At 42.2% G+C, this 25,867-nt stretch overlaps 1 protein-coding gene across 3 annotated transcripts in view; it reads right to left on the minus strand.

Moving 5' to 3' along the window:
- The window catches only part of LOC115474687 (serine/threonine-protein kinase 11-interacting protein-like), a 115,341-nt gene that overhangs the window by 62,863 nt on the left and 26,611 nt on the right, over positions 1-25,867 (minus strand). For all 3 annotated transcript variants that reach the window (XM_030210292.1, XM_030210291.1, XM_030210293.1), the window contains 7 exons: positions 21,898-21,969; positions 17,247-17,376; positions 15,115-15,218; positions 6,709-6,798; positions 6,140-6,181; positions 4,604-4,771; positions 2,333-2,402 (listed from right to left, as the gene is read on the minus strand). In XM_030210292.1, coding sequence (XP_030066152.1) covers positions 2,333-2,402; positions 4,604-4,771; positions 6,140-6,181; positions 6,709-6,798; positions 15,115-15,218; positions 17,247-17,376; positions 21,898-21,969 — 676 coding nt within the window. The remainder of the gene's footprint in view (positions 1-2,332; positions 2,403-4,603; positions 4,772-6,139; positions 6,182-6,708; positions 6,799-15,114; positions 15,219-17,246; positions 17,377-21,897; positions 21,970-25,867) is intronic.

Raw genomic sequence — 25,867 nt, forward strand, 5'->3', positions numbered from 1 at the left:
TTTGGCATCTGAGTAGAAATAAACCACTATAAAACCAAGGCTCACACGGCTGGTTTCCAGGGGTCAATATTTTTCCCATCATAGAAAATTGTGGATTCCAGGACCTCATTCCAAGGCCCGAAAACATATAGATAGGTGAATTATTACCCTTCTGCCAGAAAATGCAGAAATCGCTTTGAATATTGCCCCCTTGGGGGTTTATATTATATTTCTAATCATAGCAGCTGACAAGATGGTGAGTGTGTAGCAGCACCAGCGCAAGGAAAATAAAAAGGAGGAGTAGCAGTATTAACATTAATAAAACTTCTGCCACATACTTCTCGGTTCAATGCAGATAACATTTGCAAAGAAGCTGGACATTTCCAGGAAGCACAAGAAACTATAATAATGTATGGTATACTAACAAGAATAACAGTCTTTACTAATCATAGTCTATAACATAGTAACATAGTAAATGACAGCAGAAAAAGACCTGCACGGTCCATCCAGTCTGCCCAACAAGATAAACTCATATGTGCTACTTTTTGTGTATACCTTACCTTGATTTGTATCTGTCATTAGCAGGGCACAGACCGTATAAGTCTGCCCAGCACTATCCCTGCCTTCCAACCACCAGCCCCGCCTCCCACCACCGGCTCTGGCACAGACCGTATAAGTCTGCCCAGCACTATCCCTGCCTCCCACCACCGGCTCAGGCACAGACCGTATAAGTCTGCCCAGCACTATCCCCGCCTTCCAACCACCAGCCCCGCCTCCCACCACCGGCTCTGGCACAGACCGTATAAGTCTGCCCAGCACTATCCCCGCCTCCCGCCACCGGCTCTGCCACCTAATCTCGGCTAAGCGCCTTAGGATCCATTCCTTCTGAACAGGATTCCTTTATGTTTATCCCACGCGTGTTTGAATTCTGTTACCGTTTTCATTTCCACCACCTCCTGCGGGAGGACATTCCAAGCATCCACTACTCTCTCCGTGAAAAAATACTTCCTGACATTTTTCTTGAGTCTGCCCCCCTTCAATCTCATTTCATGTCCTCTCGTTCTACCGCCTTCGCACCTCCGGAAAAGGTTCGTTTGCAGATTAATACTTTTCAAATATTTGAACGTCTGTATCATATCACCCCTGTTTCTCCTTTCTTCCAGAGTATACATGTTCAGGTCATCAAGTCTCTCCTCATACGTCTTGTAACGCAAATCCCTTACCATTCTCGTAGCTTTTCTTTGCACCGCTTCAATTCTTTTTACATCCTTCACAAGGTACGGCCTCCAAAACTGAACACAATACTCTAGGTGGGGCCTCACCAACGACTTATACAGGGGCATCAACACCTCCTTTCTTCTGCTGGTCACACCTCTCTCTATACAGCCTAACAACCTTCTAGCTACGGCCACCGCCTTGTCACACTGTTTCATCGCCTTCAGATCCTCAGATACTATCACCCCAAGATCCCTCTCCCCATCCATACCTATCAGACTCTCACCGCTTAACACATATGTCTCCCGTGGATTTCTCTTCCCTAAGTGCATCACTTTGCATTTCTTCGCATTGAATTTTAATTGCCAAACCTTAGACCATTCTTCTAGCTTCCTCAGATCCTTTTTCATATTTTCCACTCCCTCCCGGGTGTCCACTCTGTTACAGATCTTAGTATCATCCGCAAATAGGCAAACTTTACCTTCTAACCCTTTACCTTCTAACCCTTCGGCAAATTTCCTAATTAAATTTAAAGTTGTATAACTTAGAAAAAACAGGACAAAAAAACAAATCGGTTGCCTGATTTAATTAAATCAAATAAAGGCAAGAACTCCCCTGCCATTCTCCACTAACAATTACTCCCAATCAACAACCTAAAAACGAGCCTTCAAAGGAGGCAAATCAAAACTTTCTAAAATAATCAATTCTTCACACTGCAACCGAACACATCAGTACCTATGACCCGAGATATGAAATCAAGCAGGTCTTCAGTACTTGGCGGAAGCTCATGAAATCAGAGGCAACTGATGCAGGGAAGATCTCACAGATATTGCTACTTTAGCAGGTGGTAATGTGATCAGCTCTCTTATCTATGTGTTTTATTTACTCCTTCAGAGAAACCTCACAGAACTGAAAGGCATTAATTCCCTCTGCTGGCATCCTTTCATTAAGCCTCGCTTAGACATATGCCCTGTACCTGTGTGGCACTCATGTCAGATTCATCAGGCTGTGATTCTCAAATTACCTTCCTTAAAAACAACTATTACACCAACCTCCATCCTGTCCTCATGTACAATGACAGCATAAAAATAACCAGGAGATGCAATGTGATGAAAATGCAGTACAGACCAACACTCACCGCTGGTATTAGTTCTGTAGTCCTGCTCCACATCACTGGGCTCAGAAATACTTGCTCTACGAACTCTAACCTAAAAATAGAAACAATACCACAGAGTAAGAGTTCATTTACTGGGACTGGTAACAGCTGGCAGAGTGAGTGCTGCAAAGTGTCCCCATGCAGGACAGCCTCAGATAAGGTTGGGAAAGAGCAGCAGCACATTTTCCCATCTAACTTCACAGCTAACACAGGGTAGGGAAGATGCACTCACCCCCCAGCAAAGCTAAGACAGGGTGAGGGGAAGAACAGTGCACCATCCCCAGCTCACACACTCCACTGAATGTAGTGTGGAAAGGGGTGTGAGCCTGGCACAGTGAAAATAAAACACAATCCAGTCATTCCAATGCAGAGTGATGAGAACCTGATTGCAAGACCGCTAAGTGCTGCAACACGGTGGTCGCAAAGCTGGAAGCATCCTAGGGCATAATCAGTAAAAAGGACACCTCTGAACTCCATCATGTCCTAATCTAGAGGTTCCACCTCTGAAAGGATTTATATCAGACTTGCTGAAGTTCAGTCCATGAGGGAAACACACAGGTCACATTTTCTGGATATACCAAATGAATATGTGTAAGAGATTTGAATGCTCACTGCCTCCATTATATGCAAATCTATCTCATGCATGTTCACTATGGATATCCTGAAAAGCCGAGCTGTTTGCAGCCTTCCAGAATTGAATGCAGATAAGCCTGATTTCAATAGACTAAAAGTGGTCCAGAGAATGGAGCCATGATTTCTGTGAAATGACACTTAAATATTTCTAACAGGTGCATACTGTTTTGGGATCTTGCCAGGTACTTGTAACCTGGCTTGGTCACTGTTGAAAACAGGATACTGGGCTTGATGGACTTTCAGTCTCTCTCAGTATGCCAATGTTTATGTTCTTATACTAGAGGAGAATGAGATCCAAGATACTCAAATACCTTACATTATATAATACATATTTCATAAATGGTGCCGGGGGGAGGGGGGAAGAAGGGAGCATGTGCAGATGTGCAGTGCTTGCAGAAATTCTACACAGCACCAACAGTAGAGAGTGCAGGCTTGCTGTCCCTTCCCCCACCCCTCTGGTCTCCTACTGACAAGATGAGACAATGAGCACATCTAATTACTTATTAAACAGAGATATCATAAAAACAGAGATCTCCAAGACTCACCATACACCACTATGCTTCAAAAGGGTCACAGAACAGCAATCAGCTCTCAGCAAGGTATTGAATTACCTTATATGCCTGTGTATAAGTCATGTATAACTTGAGGGCAATTTGGGGACTAAAAAATGCTGAAGCCCATGAACAAGCTGAAGCTTCCCTCCAACCCTCCTTCACTTATCTAATCCAACATGCCTCTCTACCTCCCTTCCACGCTCAGGTTCAACATTGGTCCCTCTCTCTTCTTCTCCACCTCCAAGTGCATCCTTCCCTCCCTCCCTCCCTCCATCCAACATTAATCTCTACCATCCCCCTCCACTCCAGTGCACAATCCAGCAGTCCTCCTTCTGCAAGCCCACTGTTCAGCATCTTATTCCCCATCACCCTTCTCTCTGCCATGTACCTTCACAATCTTGGCTTCTATACAGCAGCAGCAGAGCACTCCAGAGCATGCCATAAGCAAGCTTAGGTGTATTACTTCACTGCCGCTACTGAAGGTACATGGTGGCTGGGGAAGAGGGGGATTGAGATGCCAAACTGTAGGCTGGCAGAGGGAGGAGATGCCAGAATGTGCCGCTGACTCGGTTTGGAAAGGGGGAGGGGCAATTCATGTTAATTGCCACTGGGGAGAACAATCCAGACAAGACAACTCTGCCTTTTTTTTTTCAAGGCACTGTGAAGTTGAAATTTCTCAATTTATACACAAGTATATATGGTAAATGCCAGCTTGAAAATGAAACCTTTTAAAATGTTCCTAAAATTGAAGCCATAGGTGTTTTCCTACGTCTTGCCCCATCCTTGGCCACCTTTAAATCTAGACTGAAAGCCCACCTCTTTAACATTGCTTTTGACTCGTAACCACTTGTAACCACTCGCCTCCACCTACCCTCCTCTCCTCCTTCCTGTACACATTAATTGATTTGATTACTTTATTTTTTGTCTATTAGATTGTAAGCTCTTTGAGCAGGGACTGTCTTTCTTCTATGTTTGTGCAGCGCTGCGTACGCCTTGTAGCGCTATAGAAATACTAAATAGTAATAGTAGTAGTAGTTTCCTATTTCACTATGTATTTGGCACCAACCTTAGATTTCTTACGTGGAAGTTGGGTAGGGCCACTGTCCCCAGCAGAGTAGCTGTCACTCAGATCTCCCGCGCAGGAGCTTTCCAGGCCAGTGTGATCTGTTCCACTGCCCTCTGCTGCAGAACTGCGCAATGCCTGTGATGTCACCGGTCCTTCCTTCTGCAGGCGCTGCAGAGAAAAGAAAAGGAACCAGTCCTGAAAACGAGACACAACAGTGCGTTTCCAGATCCACGCCAGCTTACACCACCAGCCCCATCTGCAATCGCTGAACCTACACAGCAATTCCCCCTCATCAAAAACAAAGTACATAGAGATTAATAAAATATACATGTTAAGTGTAAAACGTAACATAATAAGCTGCAGAAGTGGTGAACATGACACTCTAACATACATAAGGAAATCTCTGATCACGGGGAACAAGCTCTCTGCAGGGAAGAAATTCTAAAGGTAGATATTAGAGGCAAAAATAATAGTGGAATTCAAGGTGGCCTGGAACGAGCAGAGATGGTGCTTCATTTACTTGTAAGTAAGTTCCACATTCAAGTACAGTTTGAAGCTTTCTGACTAAGTGTCCTTACAATTAAGGGCTAGATTTACTGAAGTACACAGATCCTCAATCATAAAGTAAGAGCTGTGGTACATAAGAATAGCCATACTGGGTCAGATCAATGGTCTACCTAGCCCAGTAACCTGCTTCCAACAGTGGTCAATTCAGGTCATAAGTACCTGGCAGAAACCCACACAGTAGCAACATTCCAAGCTACCAATCCCAGGGCAAGCAGTGGCATCCCCATTTCTATCTCAATAGCAGACTATGGACTTTTCCTCCAAGAACGTGAACAAACCTTTTTTAAACCTGTTACCACGTCCCCTGGCAAAGAGTTCCAGAGTTTAACTATTTGTTGAGTAAAAAAAAATATTTCCACCTATTTGTTTAAAAAGTAATTTACATGTAACTTCATTGAGTGTCCTCTGATCTTTGTACTTTTTGATAGACTAAAAAAAAAAAAAAAAAATCAATTCACTTATACCCATTACATATCACTCAGGATTTTGTAGACCTCAATCATATCTTCCCTTCAGTCGTCTCTTTTCAAAGCTAAAAAGAACCCTGAACTCTTTAGCCTCTCCTCATACGAGAGGAGTTCCATCTCCTTTATCATTTTGGTCGCTTTTCTTTGAACCTTTTCTAATTCCACTATATCTTAGCTACAGCGACCAGAACTAAATGCAATACTCAAGGTGAGATTGCATCAATGAGCGATACAGAGGCATTGTAACATTCTCAGTCTTATTTTGCATCCCTTCCTAATAATTCCTAGCATCCTGTTTGCTTTTTGGGATGCTACCACACACTGGGCAGAAGATTTTATTGCATTGTCTACAAAGACATCTAGATCTTTTTCTTTGGAACTGACCCCCCCCCCCCCCCCCCCCCAAGGTGGACCCTAGCATCAGGTAACCATGATTTGTATTATTCTTTCTAGGTTTTTTTTTGTTTTGTTTTTTTTACTCTTAGGAAAGTGTAGCACTCACCATTAACTCTGAAGTGGACAACGGCTCTCCATCCAGAATAAGCTGGAATTAAATCAGAAGATCTCAGTACATTAATTTCTTTCCATTTATTAACTGCTCACTGTTTACAAGCTTTAATCTTTCACTACTAAGCTGTCCAACTCCCACCAGATCAAACTCTGCATTGGTGCAATAAACTTTCAAACCACAGTCTCTCTCCATTTGTTCCTAAGCAAATTGTGCATCTTTCAGCAGGAGGCATTTCCACTGGTGAAAAACATGTGCTCTCCTGGATACGTTCATCCATAATACCTTCTAACGGTAGCAAATTTGAATACAAAAATAATCCTCTTATTCAAGGTTAAAACCTTTGTACCAACTATTCATAAAAAGTCAGTATAAGGCCTTTCTGTCCAAGCAACCATGAAGTAAAGAGGTCACCCACAGACTCAACTAATGTGAATACACTACAATTTCCTTGCATAGAACTGTGCCAGTCGCACCTTTCTGAAATTAAACCGTGTATAATTTAGCGGAACCTACAATACTGTATTGCACCCTGAACCTGCTCCTTTCCAGCTATTACTCACACAGGGAGATGCTGCCTTTGGAGAGAGATGATGCACGGTTGCAATACGGTGGTCCCTCTGAAAAAAGAGTGGATTCCCTTCCAGGTGCACCTGAAAGAACGATCAGCAAAAGTGAGATGAGTAACATCATGTTGGAGCAAATTAGACATATGCTGCCTCCTAAGGAACAGTTTTAGAAACAGGCAAAGAATACTTTTGTTAGCACTCTGGATTGATAGGATTAGTGTCACATTCCCTGACTGAGCAAATCTAAGTCCCATAGCGCCTGGAAACACTGATAAGCAAATGTCAAGCCCCGAATAATGAACTAAAAGCAGATTTATTTACAAGCAAGTGAAAACAACCAAGAACAACATGGAGATAATTAGAACGAAAGAATCCTGTACAAATGCTAAGTAGCTCAGAGAGAAGCAATAATCAAATGTTCGTTAAATGCTTATCGCATGAATACATCAGAAATTATAATAGGAGCAGTTACAGCATACAGTATGAAGGAACAGAAGATTGGTATGCACACTGGAATAATCTATTTACTATGTCCCTCTGGTCAAGCGAATCTGAGTTCTAAAGCTCCTGAAAAATGACAAGCAGTGAAACAGGCCAATTATAAATAAAAAAAAAAAAAGCTGATTTACAAGCAAATAAATAAAGCCCAAGACAAAATAGAGCTAATTAGAAGGCGAGATTAAGGTACAAATGCTAGGTAGTTCAAAGAAATAATACACAAATGTACTTGTCAGAAAATGAGTCGGAGTAAATGCCTGCACTCCCTAGGCACAGAAATTGGACCACCTGCTTATTACCCAACAACAGAGTTGATGTTTATACAACTTGACAGGAGGCATATCTTTTCCCATGATGTTGGTGAGGGACAGCAGATGAACGGCTGGTAGAAGAACACTGGAGTGTCCCAGCAGTGTAGAGATGTGGAGTCCACAAGCTGATAGGCAGTTGGACAGTGACAGCTTGGCCACCTCCACCTCTCCTTCCTTTAGTCCATTCTCTCAACCCTGCAACCCCTTCCTCCTTTTCTGAAATCACTGAAGAGGAAACTGCACATCTTTCCTTCCTCTGATCCTATTCCTACCCATCTACTTAGCACTCTCTCTCCTACTGTCATCCCTTTTATCTGCCATATCCTCAATCTTTCACTTTCCACCGCGACTCTTCCTGAAGCCTTCAAACATGCCGTAGTCACACCACTCATTAAAAAACCTTCATTAGAGCCCACCTGTCTTTCCAACTATCATCCCATCTCCCTCCTCCCTTTCCTATCCAAGATACTCGAACGTGCTTGTTCACCGCTGTTGCCTTGACTTTCTTTCATCTCAAGCTATTCTTGATCCACTTCAATCTGGCTTTCGCCCTCTTCATTCAACTGAAACAGCGTTTGCTAAAGTCTCCAATGATCTGTTCCTGGTCAAATCCAAAGGTCTCTATTCTATCTTCACCCTTCTCGATCTATCTGCTGCTTTTGACATTGTTGATCACAGCCTACTCCTTGATACGCTGTCCTCACTTGGATTTCAGGGCTCTGTTCTTTTCTGGTTTTCTTCTTATCTCTCCCAGCGTACTTTCAGTGTATACTCTAGTGGATCCTCTTCTACTTCTATCCCACTGTCAGTTGGTGTACCTCAGGGATCTGTCCTGGGACCTCTTCTTTTCTCCATCTATACTTCTTCCCTTGGTACTCTGATCTCATCCCATGGTTTTCAGTATCATCTTTACGCTGATGACTCCCAGATCTATCTCTCCTCACCAGAAATCTCAGCCAAAATCCAGGCCAAAGTATCAGCCTGCCTGTCTGACATTGCTGCCTGGATGTCTCACCGCCATCTGAAACTAAACATGACAAGAACGAGCGTCTTATCCTTTCCCCCTAAACCAACCTCTCCTCTTCCCCCATTCTCTATATCTGTAAATAGCACTCTCATCCCCCCGTCTCATCAGCTCGCAACTTTGGGGTCATCTTCGACTCCTCCCTCTCCTTCTCAGCACATATTCAGCAGACTGCTAAAACCTGTCGTTTCTCTCTCTATATCATCAGCAAAATTCACCCTTTTCTTTCTGAGCACACTACCAGAACCCTTATCCACACTCTTATCACCTCTCGCTTAGACTATTGCAACTTGCTTCTCACAGGTCTCCCACTTAGCCATCTCTCTCCTCTTCTATCTGTTCAAAATTCTGCTGCACGACTTATATTCACCAGTGTCACTACACTCATACTAGCCCTCTCCTCAAGTCACTTCACTGGCTCCCTGTTTCCGCATACAGTTCAAACTCCTCTTATTGACTTAAAAGTGAATTCACTCTGCAGCTCCTCAGTACCTCTCCATTCTCCCTTCACTCCTCCCCAGGAACTCCGTTCACTGGGTAAATCTCTCTTATCTGCACCCTTCTCCTCCACTGCTAACTCCAGACTCTGTTCCTTTTACCTTGCTGCACCATATGCCTGGAATAGACTCCCTGAACCGGTACATCAAGCTCCATCTCTGGCCATCTTCAAATCTAGGCTAAAAGCCCACCTTTTTGATCGTGCTTTTAACTCCTAACCCTTACTCACTTGTTCAGTACACATACTTTTCATTCCCACCTTAGTAATTCCCTTATCTCTTATTTGTACTGCTTGTCTGTCCTAATTAGATTGTAAGCTCTTTTGAGCAGGGACTGTCTCTTTATGTTCAAATGTACAGCGCTGCGTATGTCTTGTAGCGCTATAGAAATGGTAAGTAGTAGTATCTGACGAGGCCACCAGATAATCTTTAGTCCCCAGGGAGGCCTTTTTTATACAGTTCTAACCAAGGCTCTGACCCCGTAGATAAGTTAAACAATTCAGTTTGTTCTGGACAGTATAACTTCGCAAACCACAAGAGTGTTAACTTTATGTCACTAAAGATGCAATTCTTAGAATTCAGTGAAATCCTCAGACCCAGGCACTACTGTGTCTGGGGTACATCGACCTGAAGTCCAGAACACAATGGTTGTGCAATAGCAATAGCTAAGTAGACCAGGAACACTTTCCTGCTGATTAGCAAATACAAGCTAAAGTCCACCCTGCATTGGGGCACTGTCTGAAGCATAACTTGCGAGAGGTTGTCCGGCTAAGTTCTGTATCATAGCTATATAGGGCAGGGGTCCAGACCCCTACAAAATGGTTCAAAATAAACACACACTCTCCTAGGTCTATATAACCTGATAAAGTAGGTTTCTTCTCTCTCAGAACAGAGATGCAGGTCAACAAGTGATCACACTGGCAAGCGAGATCTGAAGTGTGCCAATGGTGCAGAGATATATAGAGGAGTTCAGTGGAGTTCAAAAGCTGATGGGCACACGAGACAATGACAGCTCAGGATCTGACGGTAGCACCAGATAACTTTTGATCTCCCAGGATGACCCTTTTATATGGTTCTGATAGAGGCAATGTTCTTGAAGATAAGGTAAATAATCACAAAGAGACTGATAAGCACAGCTCAGGAGAGGGACCTTGGTGCGATGGTGTCTGAGGATCTCAAGATGAAACAATGTGACAAGCCAGTGGCTAGAAGGATGTTAGGCTGCATAGAGAGGGGGGCATAACCAGCAGAAAAAGGTGGTTTTGATGCCCCTGTACAAGTCATTGGTGAGGCCCCACTTGGAGTATTGTATTCAGTTTTGGAAGTCGTATCTTGATAAGGAAGTAAAAAGACTAAGCAGTTTAGTGAAAACAAACGAAAATGGTTATGGGGTTCGTGCCACAAGACTTACAAGAAAGGCTTGATGACCTGAAGATGTACACCCTGGAGGAAAAGAGATGGGAACGAAATGATACAGACATTCAAATATTTGAAAAGGTATTAATATACAAGCAAACCTTTTCCAGAGGCAGGAAGGTGGTAGAACTAGAGGACATGAATTCAGACAACAGGGGGACCCACACAGGAATAACATCTGGAAGTACTTTTTCACAGATAGGGTGGTAGATAACTGGAATGCTCTCCTGCGGGAGGTGGTGGTGATGAAAACGGTGACAGAATTTTAAAATGCCTAGGAAAGAAAATAGGACCAAACAAACTTAGTGTTGCTTAGATGGCAACTCCAGTAATTGGAAAGCAAAGCCAGTGCTGGGCAGTCTGTGCCCTGAAAATAGCAAGGGCAAATCAAGATCAAGTATTTGTTTGTAGTACTGCATTGTACCTTATGAGTTTTATCTTGTTGGATAGACTGGATGGACGGTACAGGTCTTTATCTGCCAACATCTATGTTACTACACATGTTTCTATGTTCTGGACATTCTAATTTGAAAAACAAGGAAGTACACATTACATCAAAGATGCAGTTCTTGAAATTCAGAGCTCCGAACAGTCTTGTGACATTATTTCTGAGGCATCGAACATAAGCAAAATATACACTAAGTAAAAAAAATTGCTTCTCAAACATAACGGCCCATACAGGAACCTCTAATTTTTAAAGTGATATATACATTTAAACCCCCCACTTGTTACTTAACCCCTCCCTCCTCCACTGGACTATGCAATAAAACAAATGAGCAATGAATACCCTTAAAGAAATACTATCTCTCTCTATATAAGGCAAAACCAACGTTCTATGAAGCCTCCAGCCGGAAGTGTGAAGGGGGCGAGATATCCGGTTTCCCTATGAGTGTCTGCCCCGCCCTCTCTGTAAGACAGTCAGTGAAGGAAAACAGCAGAGCACGAAATCAAATCGCTGGCTCTGTAACAGTGAAGGACTCAGAGGGGGGAGGGGAGAGAGGCCAGAGGGCAGGGACACACACACTCCCACATGCACACAGAAGAAAACATTGCTAGCCCCCCGTTTCATTTGCATCAGAAACGGGGCTTTTTTACTAGTAAGTAATAAGTAAGAAAGGGCCTGAAGTCTCAATGTGTGGTTGAGAAGATCATGCAGGAATGAGGGATATGCATTTGTTAGGAACTGGGCAACATTTTGGGAAATGGGAAGCCTATTCCAAAAGGATGGAGTCTACCTTAACCAGAATGGAGCAAGGCTGCTGGCACAAACATTTAAAATGGAGATACAGCAGCTTTGAAACTACTTGGGGCAAATAATCCAGGAACCGACAAGAAGGGAAGCTATTTTAGATCTAGTCCTTAGTGGAATGCAGGGCACTGAATAAGAGATAATGGTGTTGGATCCGCTGGAAAACAGTGACCATAAGATGATCAAATTTGGGCTAATATCTGGAGTGAAGTTTCAAAGGAAATCTACTCTAGCAGCTTTTAATTTTTGAAAGGGTCACTGATAAAATGAGGAAAATGGTCTAAACAAAAAAAAAAAAAAAAGCTAAAAAGATCAGCCGCAAATGTTAGGACTAAATCGGGTATGGATATTCCTAAAAACATCTTGGAAGCACAGGCTAGATGCATTCCAAGTAGCTACAAAGGTATAAAGAACAGCAAACAGCCAGTATGGTTAAAAGGTGACATAAAGGAGGCTATTAGAGCAAAAAAAAAAAACATCCTTCAAAGAATGAAAAAAGGACCAGAACAAAGAAAATAAGAAGCAACATAAGTACTGCCAAGTTAGATGCAAAGCACTGATAAAGAAAGCTAAAACAGAATATGAAGAAAAACTTGCCACAGAGGCAAAAACTCACAGTAATAAGTTTTTCAGGTACATTAGAAGCAGAAAGCCTATGAGGGAATCCGTGCAACCATTAGATCATGAAGGAGCAAAAGAGGCACCCAGAGAGAGCAAGGCCACAGCGGAAAGACTGAATCAATTCTTTGCATCTGTCTTTACGGAAGATGTAAGAGATCTACAAGAACCAGAAATGGTTTAAGGGTGGTGATGCGGAGGAACTGAAAGAAATCTTGGTGAACCTGGAAGATGTATTGAGCAAAAACGACAAAATTAAACAGTGATAACTCACCTGGACCAGATGGTATACACCCCAGGGTACTGAAAGAACTCAAACATGAAATTGCTGATCTGCTGTTACTGACCTAACCATTCGTTAAAATCATCCATAGTACCTGAAGCCTGGAGGGTCCATAGACCATTATTAAAATGGGCTTGGGGAAAATCCACTGCTTATTTCCAGGATACACAATCTGTGGTTGGTGGAAACACCAACAGAATGCAGTGCTACTGCTTATTACGGGAACGTCTCATCCAGTCACGGAGGCAATTTCAATCACGTCAGTGATAAGCCTACAACTGTGACAATTTTGTAATCATTGACAGCCCCCAACCACCTAAAGTGCAGCAAACAGTCACTCAAAAAATATATTAAACTGTTGCTCTGACGTGATTGAAATTGCCTCCGTGACTGGATGAGACGTTCCCGTAATAAGCAGTAGCACTGCATTCTGTTGGTGTTTCCACCAACCACAGATTGTGAATGCCACAGAATATAAAGGTGGAACATTGCCATTTTGCATTTTTTTTTTTTTATTATTTCTAGGATAAGCAGTATAAAATGTATTGTACTTTTCTGGGATCTTACCAGGTACTTGTGACCAGGATTGGCCACTGTTAGAAACAGGATACTGGGATTGATGTACCTTCAGTCTGTCCCAGTATGGCAATACTTATGTAATTTATTTATTTTATTTATTTTATTTATTTACATCAATTTATATACCGTATCTTATTGCTACTGCAAGACAGAACGGTTTACAATTTATAAAAAAAAAAAAAAAAAAAGCAGTACAATAAGTACAAATTGGACAAACATTAGAACTCCAATCATTACAGGAAAGCACAGCAAACCCAACAAACTAGCTACATAAGATGAAAACAATATAACTCATGATTAATACACAGGAGAACACTGCAGATACAAAATTAAATACATAATATAATCTACACAGACAGATAATACAGTTTTGACTTAGTATATATTACAGATGCCCATTTATAACCTTTCTTCCATTATTCTAAATTCTGATCTACATACTCGATAAAGTAGAAGGTTTTCAAAAGTTTCCGAAAATGAAAGTAAGATTTCTCAAGTCTGATCTCTTTTGGAAGGCCATTCCAAAGAGAGGGAGACAGATAGAAAAAAGCCGAATTCCGTGTAGATTCCCATCTAGCCCTAGCAAGAGGAGGAATCACTAACCTGTTATCTGTCAGGGATCTAAGGGTTCGTGTGGCAGTGTAAGGAATAGTTAGATTTGACAGATAGTCAGGATTTAGTGTATAAAAGGCCTTAATACTTAATACTGACCGTTTAGTCCTACTCTCTGTTTTCTATCTTTCAACCAGTTTTTAATCCACAATAGTACACTACCTCGTATCCCATGACTTACCATTTTCCTCTGGAGTCTTTCATGAGGTACTTTGTCAAACGCCTTTTGAAAATCCAGATACACAATAAAAGTACATAAGTATTGCCATATTGGGACAGACCAAAGGTCCATCAAGCCCAGCATCCTGTTTCCAACAGTGGCCAATCCAGGTCACAAATACCTGGCAAGATCCCAAAAAAGTACAAAACATTTTATGCTGCTTATCCCAGAAATAAGCAGTAGATTTTCCCCAAGTCCATTTAATAATGGTCTATGGACTTTTCCTATAGCTGCTAAACCCTGCTAAGCTAACCGCCTTTACCACATTCTCTGGCAACAAGTTCCAGAGTTTAATTACACGTTGAGTGAAGAAAACGTTTCTACGATTAGTTTTAAATTTACAACTTTGTAGCTTCATTGCATGCCCCCTAGTCCTAGTATTTTTGGAAAGAGTAAACAGACACTTCACGTCTACCTGTTCCACTACACTCATTATTTTTTAGACCTCCTACCATATCTCCCCTCAGCCACCTTTTCTCCAAGCTGAAGAGCCCTAGCCGCTTCAGCCTTTCCTCATAAGTTATGTCCCAGTGATGTGCAATGCCAGACCCCCTTGTGACCTTGACTCAGTCCTGCTTGTTGATGGAAAAAAATCAGCCATCCTGCTCTCTAAGTTTCAGCCTCACAAACCTCAGTTTTCTCACCGAGTTTTAGTGTTTTCTGGGTGGTTTTCATTGCTATAGACACCTCGGTTATTGCAGATATTGTGTTGACTGACATGATACGTCACTGGCCAGACTTCATTGAAAAGCACAGGACTTCGTCAGCATATCAGAATCCTTCTCTAACCAGGAAAGCATAAATGCATACGTGTTTATCTGTACATGACTCAGAATGAAGCCTGATTATTTCAAGAGGTTGTCTATCACCAGTAAATAAAATGACACTCTCACTGAACAATGTAATGTACGCGTCCAACATATTACCTGACTGCACATTTCTTGCTAACTCCCTTAGACAATCTGCTTAGTAGGACTAACATAAACACAGTCATTCACCTGTCAGCTAATCCCCCTCCAGGCATCCAAGGAAAAGCAGCTACTCCTCAAACCTCTAATTACCATCCCTCAATGATCAGGGCCTCCCATCTCACCGTCTTCATCTTGTGCAGGGAGGAGAGAGGCGCTAACACAGCATGTTTCAGGAGCAGGTTGTATGATAAATCCACATGCTGCAAATTCACAAGCTGTTCCACACCTAGTCACAAAAAGAGAGGTTAGACTCCAAACGTGGATTGAAGGGAGAGCACCACCATCAAGCCCATTCCCCCACTCCTACAACTCACCACCATCAAGCCCATTCCCCCACTCTTACAACTCACCACCATCAAAAGCCCATTCCCCCACTCCTACAACTCACCACCATCAAAAGCCCATTCCCCCACTCCTACAACTCACCACCAGCAAGCCCATTCCCCCACTCCTACAACTCACCACCATCAAAAGCCCATTCCCCCACTCCTACAACTCACCACCATCAAAAGCCCATTCCCCCACTCCTACAACTCACCACCATCAAAAGCCCATTCCCCCACTCCTACAACTCACCACCATCAAAAGCCCATTCCCCCACTCCTACAACTCACCACCATCAAGCCCATTCCCCCACTCCTACAACTCACCACCATCAAGCCCATTCCCCTACTCCTACAACTCACCACCATCAAAAGCCCACTCCCCACTCCTACAACTCACCACCATCAAAAGCCCATTCCCCCACTCCTACAACTCACCACCATCAAAAGCCCATTCCCCACTCCTACAACTCACCACCATCAAGCCCATTCCCCCACTCCTACAACTCACCACCATCAAAAGCCCATTCCCCTACTCCTACAACTCACCACCATCAAAAGCCCATTCCCCACTCCTACAACTCACCACCATCAAAAGCCCATTCCCCACTCCTACAACTCACCACCATCAAAAGCCCATTCCCCACTCCTACAACTCACCACCATCAAAAGCCCATTCCCCACTCCTACAAGTCACCATCATCAAAGCCCATTCCCCACTCCTACAACTCACCATCATCAAGCCCATTCCCCCACTCCTACAACTCACCATCATCAAGCCCATTCCCCCACTCCTACAACTCACCACCATCAAGCCCATTCCCCCACTCCTACAACTCACCACCATCAAGCCCATTCCCCCACTCCTACAACTCACCACCATCAAGCCCATCCCCCCACTCCTACAACTCACCATCATCAAGCCCATTCCCCACTCCTACAACTCACCACCACCAAGCCCATTCCCCCACTCCTACAACTCACCACCATCAAGCCCATGAACTCATTCAAAACTTATTTATTGGTGCTTATATCCCACATAACCCGAATGTTAATTATTCAGTACTATGTGGCTTACAATAATTAAGACTAGAAATGCATGCAATATATTTTTACAAGTATGAAGAAAACAAACACTCAGATTTTTAAAAAGGCCAAACAAATAGAGATAACATTTGCTGTTTAGTTCATTGTCTAACAATGCAAAAATGTGTTAAAAAGGAAAGTCTTGAGAAATTTGTGAAATATTAGATAGTTGGTAATCCTTTTCATTCTCACTAGGGATGGAGTTCCACCATTTTGAACCTGTGTGTGAGAAATCTCTAATCAATATGGATTTATTTCTAGTAAAACGTATGAGATAGTTTCTTGATCTAGTAGCCATACTGAAGGTAGGTAAATCTATCAGCTTCACCATGTAATCCGGGCTCATTCCATTGATAGTTTTGTAGATGATTGTACATGTTTTAAAGATGGTTCTGGCTTTGATTAGTAGCCAATGTAATTAAGATAATACTGGGGAATGCACTATCAAATTTTGAAGCTTTGCATACGAGTCTAGCAACAGCGGTAGAATTTAGGGTAGTTTCATCTTAGCAACTCCACTTCCCCATCAAACCACCACTGCTCCTGCAACTTGTACTTGGTCCATTCATATCTTCAGCTCTGCATGGCCTCCAGCAGGATGCCAGCTTAATTACTTTACAACACTCAGGCCTTCCCCCTCTGGAATCTCTACTTAAAAAAAAAAAAAAACAACCTCTGCACCCATTCCTGTCTCACAATTAACATTTTCAAGTGCTGCACCCCTCAGAACCTCCCCATTAATATTTCACAATTCTGCGCTTCACTTCTTGTATATGTTTAGTGTACAGTGCTGTGTACATCTAGTAGAGCTACAGAAATGATTAGCAGTAATAGTAAAATCTTACCATCAATGTTTTCCAGCTCATTGTTCCGCAGCACAAGAGTAACTAAGAGAGTCTGAGATCGCAGGCTCAGGACCGGCACCGATGATAAATAATTATATGCAAGATTCAGGTATTCTAACTCTGTGAGAGCCTGAAAAACAAAACCCTGGCATTACATAACGTGTTGCAAGGCTGTGGGATATCTCCTCCTTGTCCTAGCAATTCCTTTAGTCCTAGTGTCTCTTCTGCTTTTCTCACTTTTTCTTCAGGGTCTCCTGTCCTTTTGACACTTCTTCTCTCTTTGTCCAGCATTTATCTTTTCTGTGTGTCCCTATCCATCCTGCCTGTCCCTATTCTCCCATGTTCAATATCTCTTCTCTGTGTCCATGTCCCCTGCAGGAACAGTGTCCCTGTCCCTCCCCCATGTCCAGCTTCTCCCTTCCCTTTGTCCTGCACCCACCTGACCCTTTGTGGTATGGCATCTCTCCCCATCTCTCTGCTGGTCTGGCATCTGTTCCCCTCTATCCCCTGGTCCAGTCTTCTCTGCTCCCTCCTCCCTCCCCTTGGCTCCAGACTCTCTCTTCTCTCCACCCCCCCCCCCCCTCCACTTCAGTCCACCATCTCTCTCCTCTCTTCCCCTTTGCTCCAGGTCCCTCTCTTTTTCATCTGCTCTACCCCCCCCAAGTTCAACAGCCCTACCCCTCTGACCCCACTCAAAGGCCAGTTCAGCATCTTTCCACCCCCTCCCTTTTCAATTCCTCTGCCCTCTCTCCCACAGCCGAATGGGTCCAACATTGTTCCATCTCCACCTCCCCTAGGTCCGACATTGCTCCAGCCTCCCCCCCTCTGGCTGGTGGAGCCCTGCCTGTGCATGTCCTGCCCCCCCAGGAAGTTGCATCAGAGAGACAGGAAGCATACAGGAAAGGCCCCACCGGCCAGAAGCAGGTTTCAGCATGCTGTCACATGTGGAGGACCAGCAAGGGGTGGGTGCAACAATGCTGGACCCCAGCGTGGTGAGGTGGGGGGAGGAAAGGAAGGTGCAATTCTAAGAGGCCTCTACCATTTGGCAGCCCTGAGCCCTGGCTCACTCAATGGTAGCTATGCCTCTATACTGTAGACTTTCCACAAACCAAAATTCCCTTTTTCTACTTTATTTTCACTCCACTACACCTTCTTTTCTTTTTCCCCCTCTCTGTATTCAACACACTTTCCTTCACTCCCTTCTCCCTGAACTTCTGCTTCCACTATTTCCACTCCCCATATCAATTTATCATCAACTACCACCACCACCCCCTTCCCATCTTCCTGCTATACACTCCTTTTCTCCTGATCCACAACTCTCTCACTCCACAGCTTTTAGAGACCTCAAATTCATTACCCCCACTCCCAGATACTCAGTCATCGTGCATTTCCTAGACACAATGAACTGCATTAGGGATTTACTATGCTCTATTCACATATTTTCACCGAGTACAAGCAAGATATCAAGTCTTCACAGCATACAACATGCAAAGCAGCTCCAGCTTAGTAATTACTAGAAGCTTTTGAGCTGCTTCATGCACATGTGTGTCTCTTCCCACCTACCACTGTCATGAAAGACCACCTCAGTCTGTTTGCATCACCAGAGCTTGTATCAAGACAGGATTCTCGTCTAAGTGACTTTGTATAAGTTCTCACCTGCAACTGTTGCTGCCAAGGTGTACTTTTCCCCATGAGCATCTTAGATAAGGTTTTTGGCCATTTTCAAGCTTTTTTGGCACAGCCCCTTGTACGCTTCCATTAAGGACGTCAGGATGCCACTCCAAGAAATTGCCTTGCCACCCCAAACATCCTTACCTCCCTCTCCCATTCCCTTTTATAGGTCTGGGCATCTCTCCTTACCTCTTTCTATCCTCTCTTCCCCTCCTGCAAGTTCGCCATCACCTTCCTATCTCTCTATGTCCCCGTCCCCCTCCCTGTGGGCCCAACAAACCAGCTGTGTTCACCGGCACTGCTGGCAACGATCATTTCTAGCTGTCTCTGGCCATGTCCAGGGTCCATCCCTTGGAGCTGCTGAAGGGAGCTTGATCTGACTGCTATTGGCAGTGCCAGGATTATAGCAAGTTTGTAGGGTCCGTGGGGAGGGAGGAAATGCTGCACATGGAAGAAAAGTTGGGGGGAATGCAGCATATAGATGAAAGAGGTGGAAAACCAGAAAGCTTTGAGAAGGCGGCAGAAAATTGGAAGAAAGCTGAACTTAAAAGATCAACGCTAAAGATAGAAGTAGAGTAGCAAGCGAAGAAAGGAGGCGATAAAAGAAATAGAAAAGAGACAGGAGATCCTGGAAGTAGTTACACACACAGAGGGAGGGAAACAGAACCAGACTGGGAACAAAATGATTAGAAAAATAAAATCACCAGACAAGAAATGTAGTCTGCATTAGTATTTTTAGTTTCTGATCGCTTGTCCTGTGACAGAGGACAGGATGGGGTTCTGTGGACAAGTATGAGAGAGGAAGGAGAGAGGACTCTGAAGGGGTTGAGTGAGGGTAGAAAGTTAATTTGGTCAAGGACACGCAATAGGTAGTAAGAAATAAGAAATATACAGGAATATACTAGAATCCACAAAATCCTCAAATCGTTCCTATTCAAACAAACCCTCCCAAAGAACAACCATATCTCAAACAACTAATTATTACCTGAAGTGGTTCTTACTCTATTTACCATTAACTTTCTCTTTACTTCATGTACAATTTCTCATTCATAATAGATTTTTTAAATGTTAAAACATCCATAGCTAACCCATTACGTTTACGATACTGTATTGTAAAATTGGATTCTTACAAATGACTTTCTTATGCATTATTCTTTGTTATGTATCCTCTACTGTTTATTGTAAGCCACACTGAACTCAAACTTGGTTGGGATAATGTGGGATATAAATGTCACAAACAAATAAATAAATAAGGGTAGAAAGTAAGAGACAGAATGGCCTGGAGACAAGGAAGGAAATACAGGGATGGAGTTGGGGCTGGTGAAGTTTAGCGGCAATGTTTCACTTTATTTGCTACGTTTTTCGACATAACTAGTGCATTCCTAGAGCTGATAGAAATATATCTACATGGAGTTTAATGTACTGATAAGTAATTTTTGTTAAAAAAATGGATTCAGACACGAGCTCCTTTTTGTTATATTGATAAGTAATTTTTGTTAAAAAAATGGATTCAGATACGAGTTCCGTTTTGTTATATCAATATGTTATGCAGTTTGGAGTTGTTCTGTGTAACAATATCCAGTGATGTATGTCAGCATGAAGGGAAGGTTGGTGACAATGTGTCACCTGTTTTGCTACCCTTTATAACGTTTTTTTACATAACTAGCGCATTTCATTTTATTTCCCAAAAGAAGCCATCCAGTTTAATAATAATGGTTCCTCTATGGCAATGACAAACATTTGCAACATACTGATCTGTCTTATTACCCCAAACTCAAAACACAGCGTATATAAGTTACCATATGATCACTCTTCTTAGATTTGATTCTTAGCAGAGTATAAAATTTTATTTTTATTATGACGTGATTTTTTGTAGATATATACATTCCCTCAAATTTGGATAGTATAAGAGATCAACATACAGTGAGAAGGTAAATTATGTTTCTCTATATCTATTTTTCTTCTTTATTACACATAAAAAAAATCAGTTGATTTTTGTTCATATTTATATTTTTTAAAATACCATATTTGATACTGCTCATATAAAAATTAATATAAATGAATTGATACTTTAATTGATATTGGGTACTGCTCTTGTACATCCACTCTATTTTACCTTTGTTAGTTCTTAATTGGTGTATTGTACAATGGTTGCTACCTAGTGAGTTTAATAACCATTAGGTTTATATATACATATAACATTGTGTACATTTAATAGTATTTTGTGTTTTGATATGATATACATATTAATGTGTACAGTTAACAGTATGCTATTTTGCATTTTTGATATTCATATATTATTTTTATATTCATGTACCCTCCTTAGAGCACAACTGTTTTTGATATGAGGTGCAATAAGTTTGTGAAATTTATTTCTGTTTTCTAAACCTGTTTTCATCTGATAACATCTCTTATAATAGAAAGTTTAGCCATTTGTAATGTCCCTCTATATTATTATATGTTTTAACATTTATATGTTTTATTCATTTTATATTGTTTATGTGTTTTGATGTGTATAGACTCCTGACGCAGGCCTGTATGGCCGAAACACAGCTGTGTCGAGTCCCTTTCTCCCTGCTATCCATTGATAAATAAAGTTTCTTTTTTGATTTCAACAACCAAGTGTTGACGCTCTACATTTGGTTATATATATATTTTTAAATTCTTGTGTTTTTAAATTTTTAATTTTTTTCTTTTGTCATCTTCGCTGTTTTGTTTGTTGACCATATAAAACAAAGCCATAATCAAAGCAGAAATATAGACCTTTTTCTGGTTAGATTATGGCTGCGAGCTAGATGGGTTGAGACATTTTCAGTAAAACGCCATAATCGGAAATTGCCTTCTATGTCTCCAATTTTCTGCACCCCGAGAATCATTTGTACTCTCACCATACAAAAAGTAATGTATGCAAGTACATACTTTCGTGGCCATTTCCTCAAATCACATTCAATATGCAGTCAAGCAATGTGGACGAACTCACCATTAAATACTCAGCACACTGCTGCAGGGAATTGTGACTCAGATCCAGGACTTTCAGAACATTCAGTAATTGCTGAAAGCAGAACCATGAGACAATAAGAAATACAGAAATTAAAAGCAACACAAAGTACAGTAATGGTGAGACAAGATAATATCAAGATTAAAACCCAAATGTGAACAAGCAGGGGGGTGGGGGATCAGAAATGTTTGGACAACTAACTGTATGGATAATACAAAGCTTAACAGTAAGATGCAACAGGTTTTGAATGCTGATCTAGGTACAGGACTATAAAAAGAGGAAAAAGTATTTAAAGAGCCTAGCTGTGGAGGTAGGAAAAGCCAGCATTTACCCTGAAGTAGGACATGCTTACTTCAGTTATGAAAGATTACATAAGTACATAAGTATTGCCATACTACTACTACTACTTAACATTTCTAGAGCGCTACTAGGGTTACGCAGCGCTGTACAATTTAACAAAGAGAGACAGTCCCTGCTCAAAGAGCTTACAATCTAATAGACAAGTGAACGGTCGGTCCGATCGGGGCAGTCAAATTGGGGCAGTCTGGATTCACTGAACGGTAAGGGTTAGGTGCCGAACGCAGCATTGAAGAGGTGGGCTTTAAGCAAAGACTTGAAGATGGGCAGGGAGGGGGCTTGGCGTAAGGGTTCAGGAAGGTTGTTCCAAGCATAGGGTGAGGCGAGGCAGAATGAGCGGAGCCTGGAGTTGGCGGTGGTGGAGAAGGGTACTGAGAGGAGGGATTTATCCTGTGAACGGAGGTTACGGGAGGGGCAGCAGACTGAGTGCATTTGTAGGTAAGAAGGAGAAGCTTGAATTGAATGCGGTATCTGATCGGAAGCCAGTGAAGTGACCTGAGGAGAGGGGTGATATGAGTATATCGGTTCTGGCGGAATATGAGACGTGCAGCAGAGTTCTGAACAGACTGAAGGGGGGATAGATGGCTAAGTGGGAGGCCGGTGAGGAGTAAGTTGCAGTAGTCCAGGCGAGAGGTAATGAGAGCGTGGACGAGAGTTCGGGTGGTGTGTTCAGAGAGGAAAGGGCGAATTTTGCTGATGTTAAAGAGGAAGAAGCGACAGGTCTTGGCTATCTGCTGGATATGCGCAGAGAAGGAAAGAGAGGAGTCAAAGATGACTCCGAGGTTGCGGGCAGATGAGACGGGGAGGATGAGGGTGTTATCAACTGAGATAGAAAGTGGAGGAAGAGGAGAAGTGGGTTTTGGTGGAAAGACGATAAGCTCGGTCTTGGACATGTTCAGTTTCAGGTGGCGGTTGGACATCCAGGCAGCAATGTCGGATAAGCAGGCCGATACCTTTGCCTGGGTCTCCGCGGTGATGTCTGGTGTGGAGAGATACAGTTGGGTGTCATCAGCATAGAGATGATACTGGAAACCATGAGATGAGATCAGGGAGCCCAGGGAAGAGGTGTAGATTGAGAAGAGGGACAGACTAAAGGTCCATCAAACCCAGCATCCTGTTTCCAACAGTAGCCAATCCAGATCACAAATACCTGGCAAGATCCCAAAAAAGTAAAAACATTTTATGCTGCTTATCCCAGAAATAGTGGATTTTCCCCAAGTCCATTTAATAATAATGGTCTATGGACTTTTCCTTTAGGAAGCCATCCAAACCTTTTTTAAACTCCGCTAACTGCCTTTACCACATTCTATGGCAATGAATTCGAGTTTAATTACACGCTGAGTGAAGAAAAAATCTCAGATTCGTTTTAAATTTACTACATTGTAGCTTCATCGCATGCCCCCTAGTCCTAGTATTTTTGGAAAGGGTAAACAGATGCTTCACATCTACCCATTCAACTCCACTCATTATTTTACAAACCTCTATCATATCTCCCCTCAGCCGCCTTTTTTCCAAGCTAAAGAGCCCTAGCCACTTTAGCCTTTCCTTATAGGAAACTCGTCCCATCCCCTTTATCATTTCATCGTCCTTCTCTGCACCTTTTCTAATTCCACTATATCTTTTTTGAGATGTGGCGAACCAGAATTGAACACAGTATTTGATGTGCGGTCGCACCATGGATTGATACATAGGCATTATAACATCCTCATTTTTGTTTTCCTTTCCTAATAATACCTAACATTCTATTTGCTTTCTTAGCCGCAGCAGCACACTGAGCAGAAGGTTTCAACGTATCATCAACAACGACACCTAGATCCCTTTCTTGGTCTGTGACTCCTAACGTGGAACCTTGAATGACGTAGCTATAATTCGGGTTTCTCTTTCCCACGTGCATCACTTTGCACTTGCTTACATTAAACGTCATCTGCCATTTAGACACCCAGTCTCCCAGTCTCGTAAAGTCCTCTTGCAATTTTTCACAATCCTCCAACGATGTATCAACTTCGAATAACTTTGTGTCATCAGCAAATTTAATTACCTCACTAGTTACTCCCATCTCTAGGTCATTTATAAATATGGTAAAAAGCAGTGGTCCCAGCACAGACCCCTGGGGAACCCCACTAACTATCCTTCTCCATTGAGAATACTGACCATTTAACCCTACTCTCTGTTTTCTATCTTTTAACCAGTTTTTAATCCACAATTGAACACCACCTCCTATCCCAATACTCTCCAATTTCCTCTGGAGTCTTTCATTAAGTACTTAGTCAAACGCCTTCTGAAAATCCAGATACACAATATCAACTGGCTCACCTTTATCCACATGTTTGTTCACCCCTTCAAAGAAATGTAGTAGATTGGTGAGGCAAGACTTCCCTTCACTAAATCCATGTTGACTTTGTCTCATTAATCCATGCTTTTGAATATGCTGTGTAATTTTGTTCTTTATAATAGTCTCTACCATTTTGCCCGGCACTGACGTCAGACTCATTGGTCAATAATTTCCCAGATCACCTCTGGAACCTTTTTAAAAAAATCGGCGTTACATTGACCACCCTCCAATCTTCTGGTACCACGCTCGATTTTAAGGATAAATTACATATTACTGGAGGAAGTGACATCACCACTAGGAAATGGCTGCTTGACTTGCCAGCTCCGTCGAAGCGGGAGTAAAAAAGGACCAATGGGTGACATTAAATGGAACAACTGCACTTTCCCAAGAGTAAAGATGATAAGTCCGGTGGAAATGTTGAAACGGTACCTTAAAAAAGTTCTTGAGATTCCAGAGACTAACTTACCACCCTTTATTATTTTATTATGTTCCTCAGAAACAATGTGATCCATTACCACAACAAGAAATATCTTTAGATGTAACAAATTTCCTTGAAACATCAGATACAGAACAAGCCACCGCGGCAACTTTGGTGGCCGTGATGGCTTTATTGCCAGATAGTAAGAATACTGAAAGGTAATTTTAAAACAATACAGGAACGTAAGACCTTTGAAATAAGAATGATTGAATATTTTGACACCCAACAAACAGGACTTAATAAGGATCTGGGTTTTCTAACCCATTATAAACCATAAAGCTGTATTTCTCTGTTTATTACCCTCCTCTCACCTACCAACACCCATCCTGTTAGAATATCAATGAAATGCTTTGATGTCCCCATGCATACCCCCACCCTCCCACTCTGTCAGACTGTCAAAGTAATGCTTTGATGTTTCTCTTATATATACTATCTGCTACCACATTTGCTTATTTCCGATCTGACGAAGAAGGGCAACCTTTGAAAGCTAATCAAGAAATGTACTAAGTTATGTCCAATAAAAAAGGTATCATCTTATTTTCTTTTCCATGTTTTATTTTGTTTGATTTCTATTGATAACCTTGCCAGATAAACAATGGCTGCTCAAAATGTTCTTCAAAAGTAAGGATAAATTGTTTCTGGGACTTAAGATATCGGTATTCCCGGATGTTTCGAAGGATACACAAAAGAAACGCAAACAATTTCTGATATTGAAACGAGAGGTTCTGCGGCTGGGAGGCACATTTTATCTCAGATTTTCCTGCAAGTGTATTGTAGTTTATAAT

The sequence above is a fragment of the Microcaecilia unicolor genome, chromosome 7 (assembly GCF_901765095.1).
Source record: "Microcaecilia unicolor chromosome 7, aMicUni1.1, whole genome shotgun sequence".
Taxonomy (NCBI): Eukaryota; Metazoa; Chordata; class Amphibia; order Gymnophiona; family Siphonopidae; genus Microcaecilia; species Microcaecilia unicolor.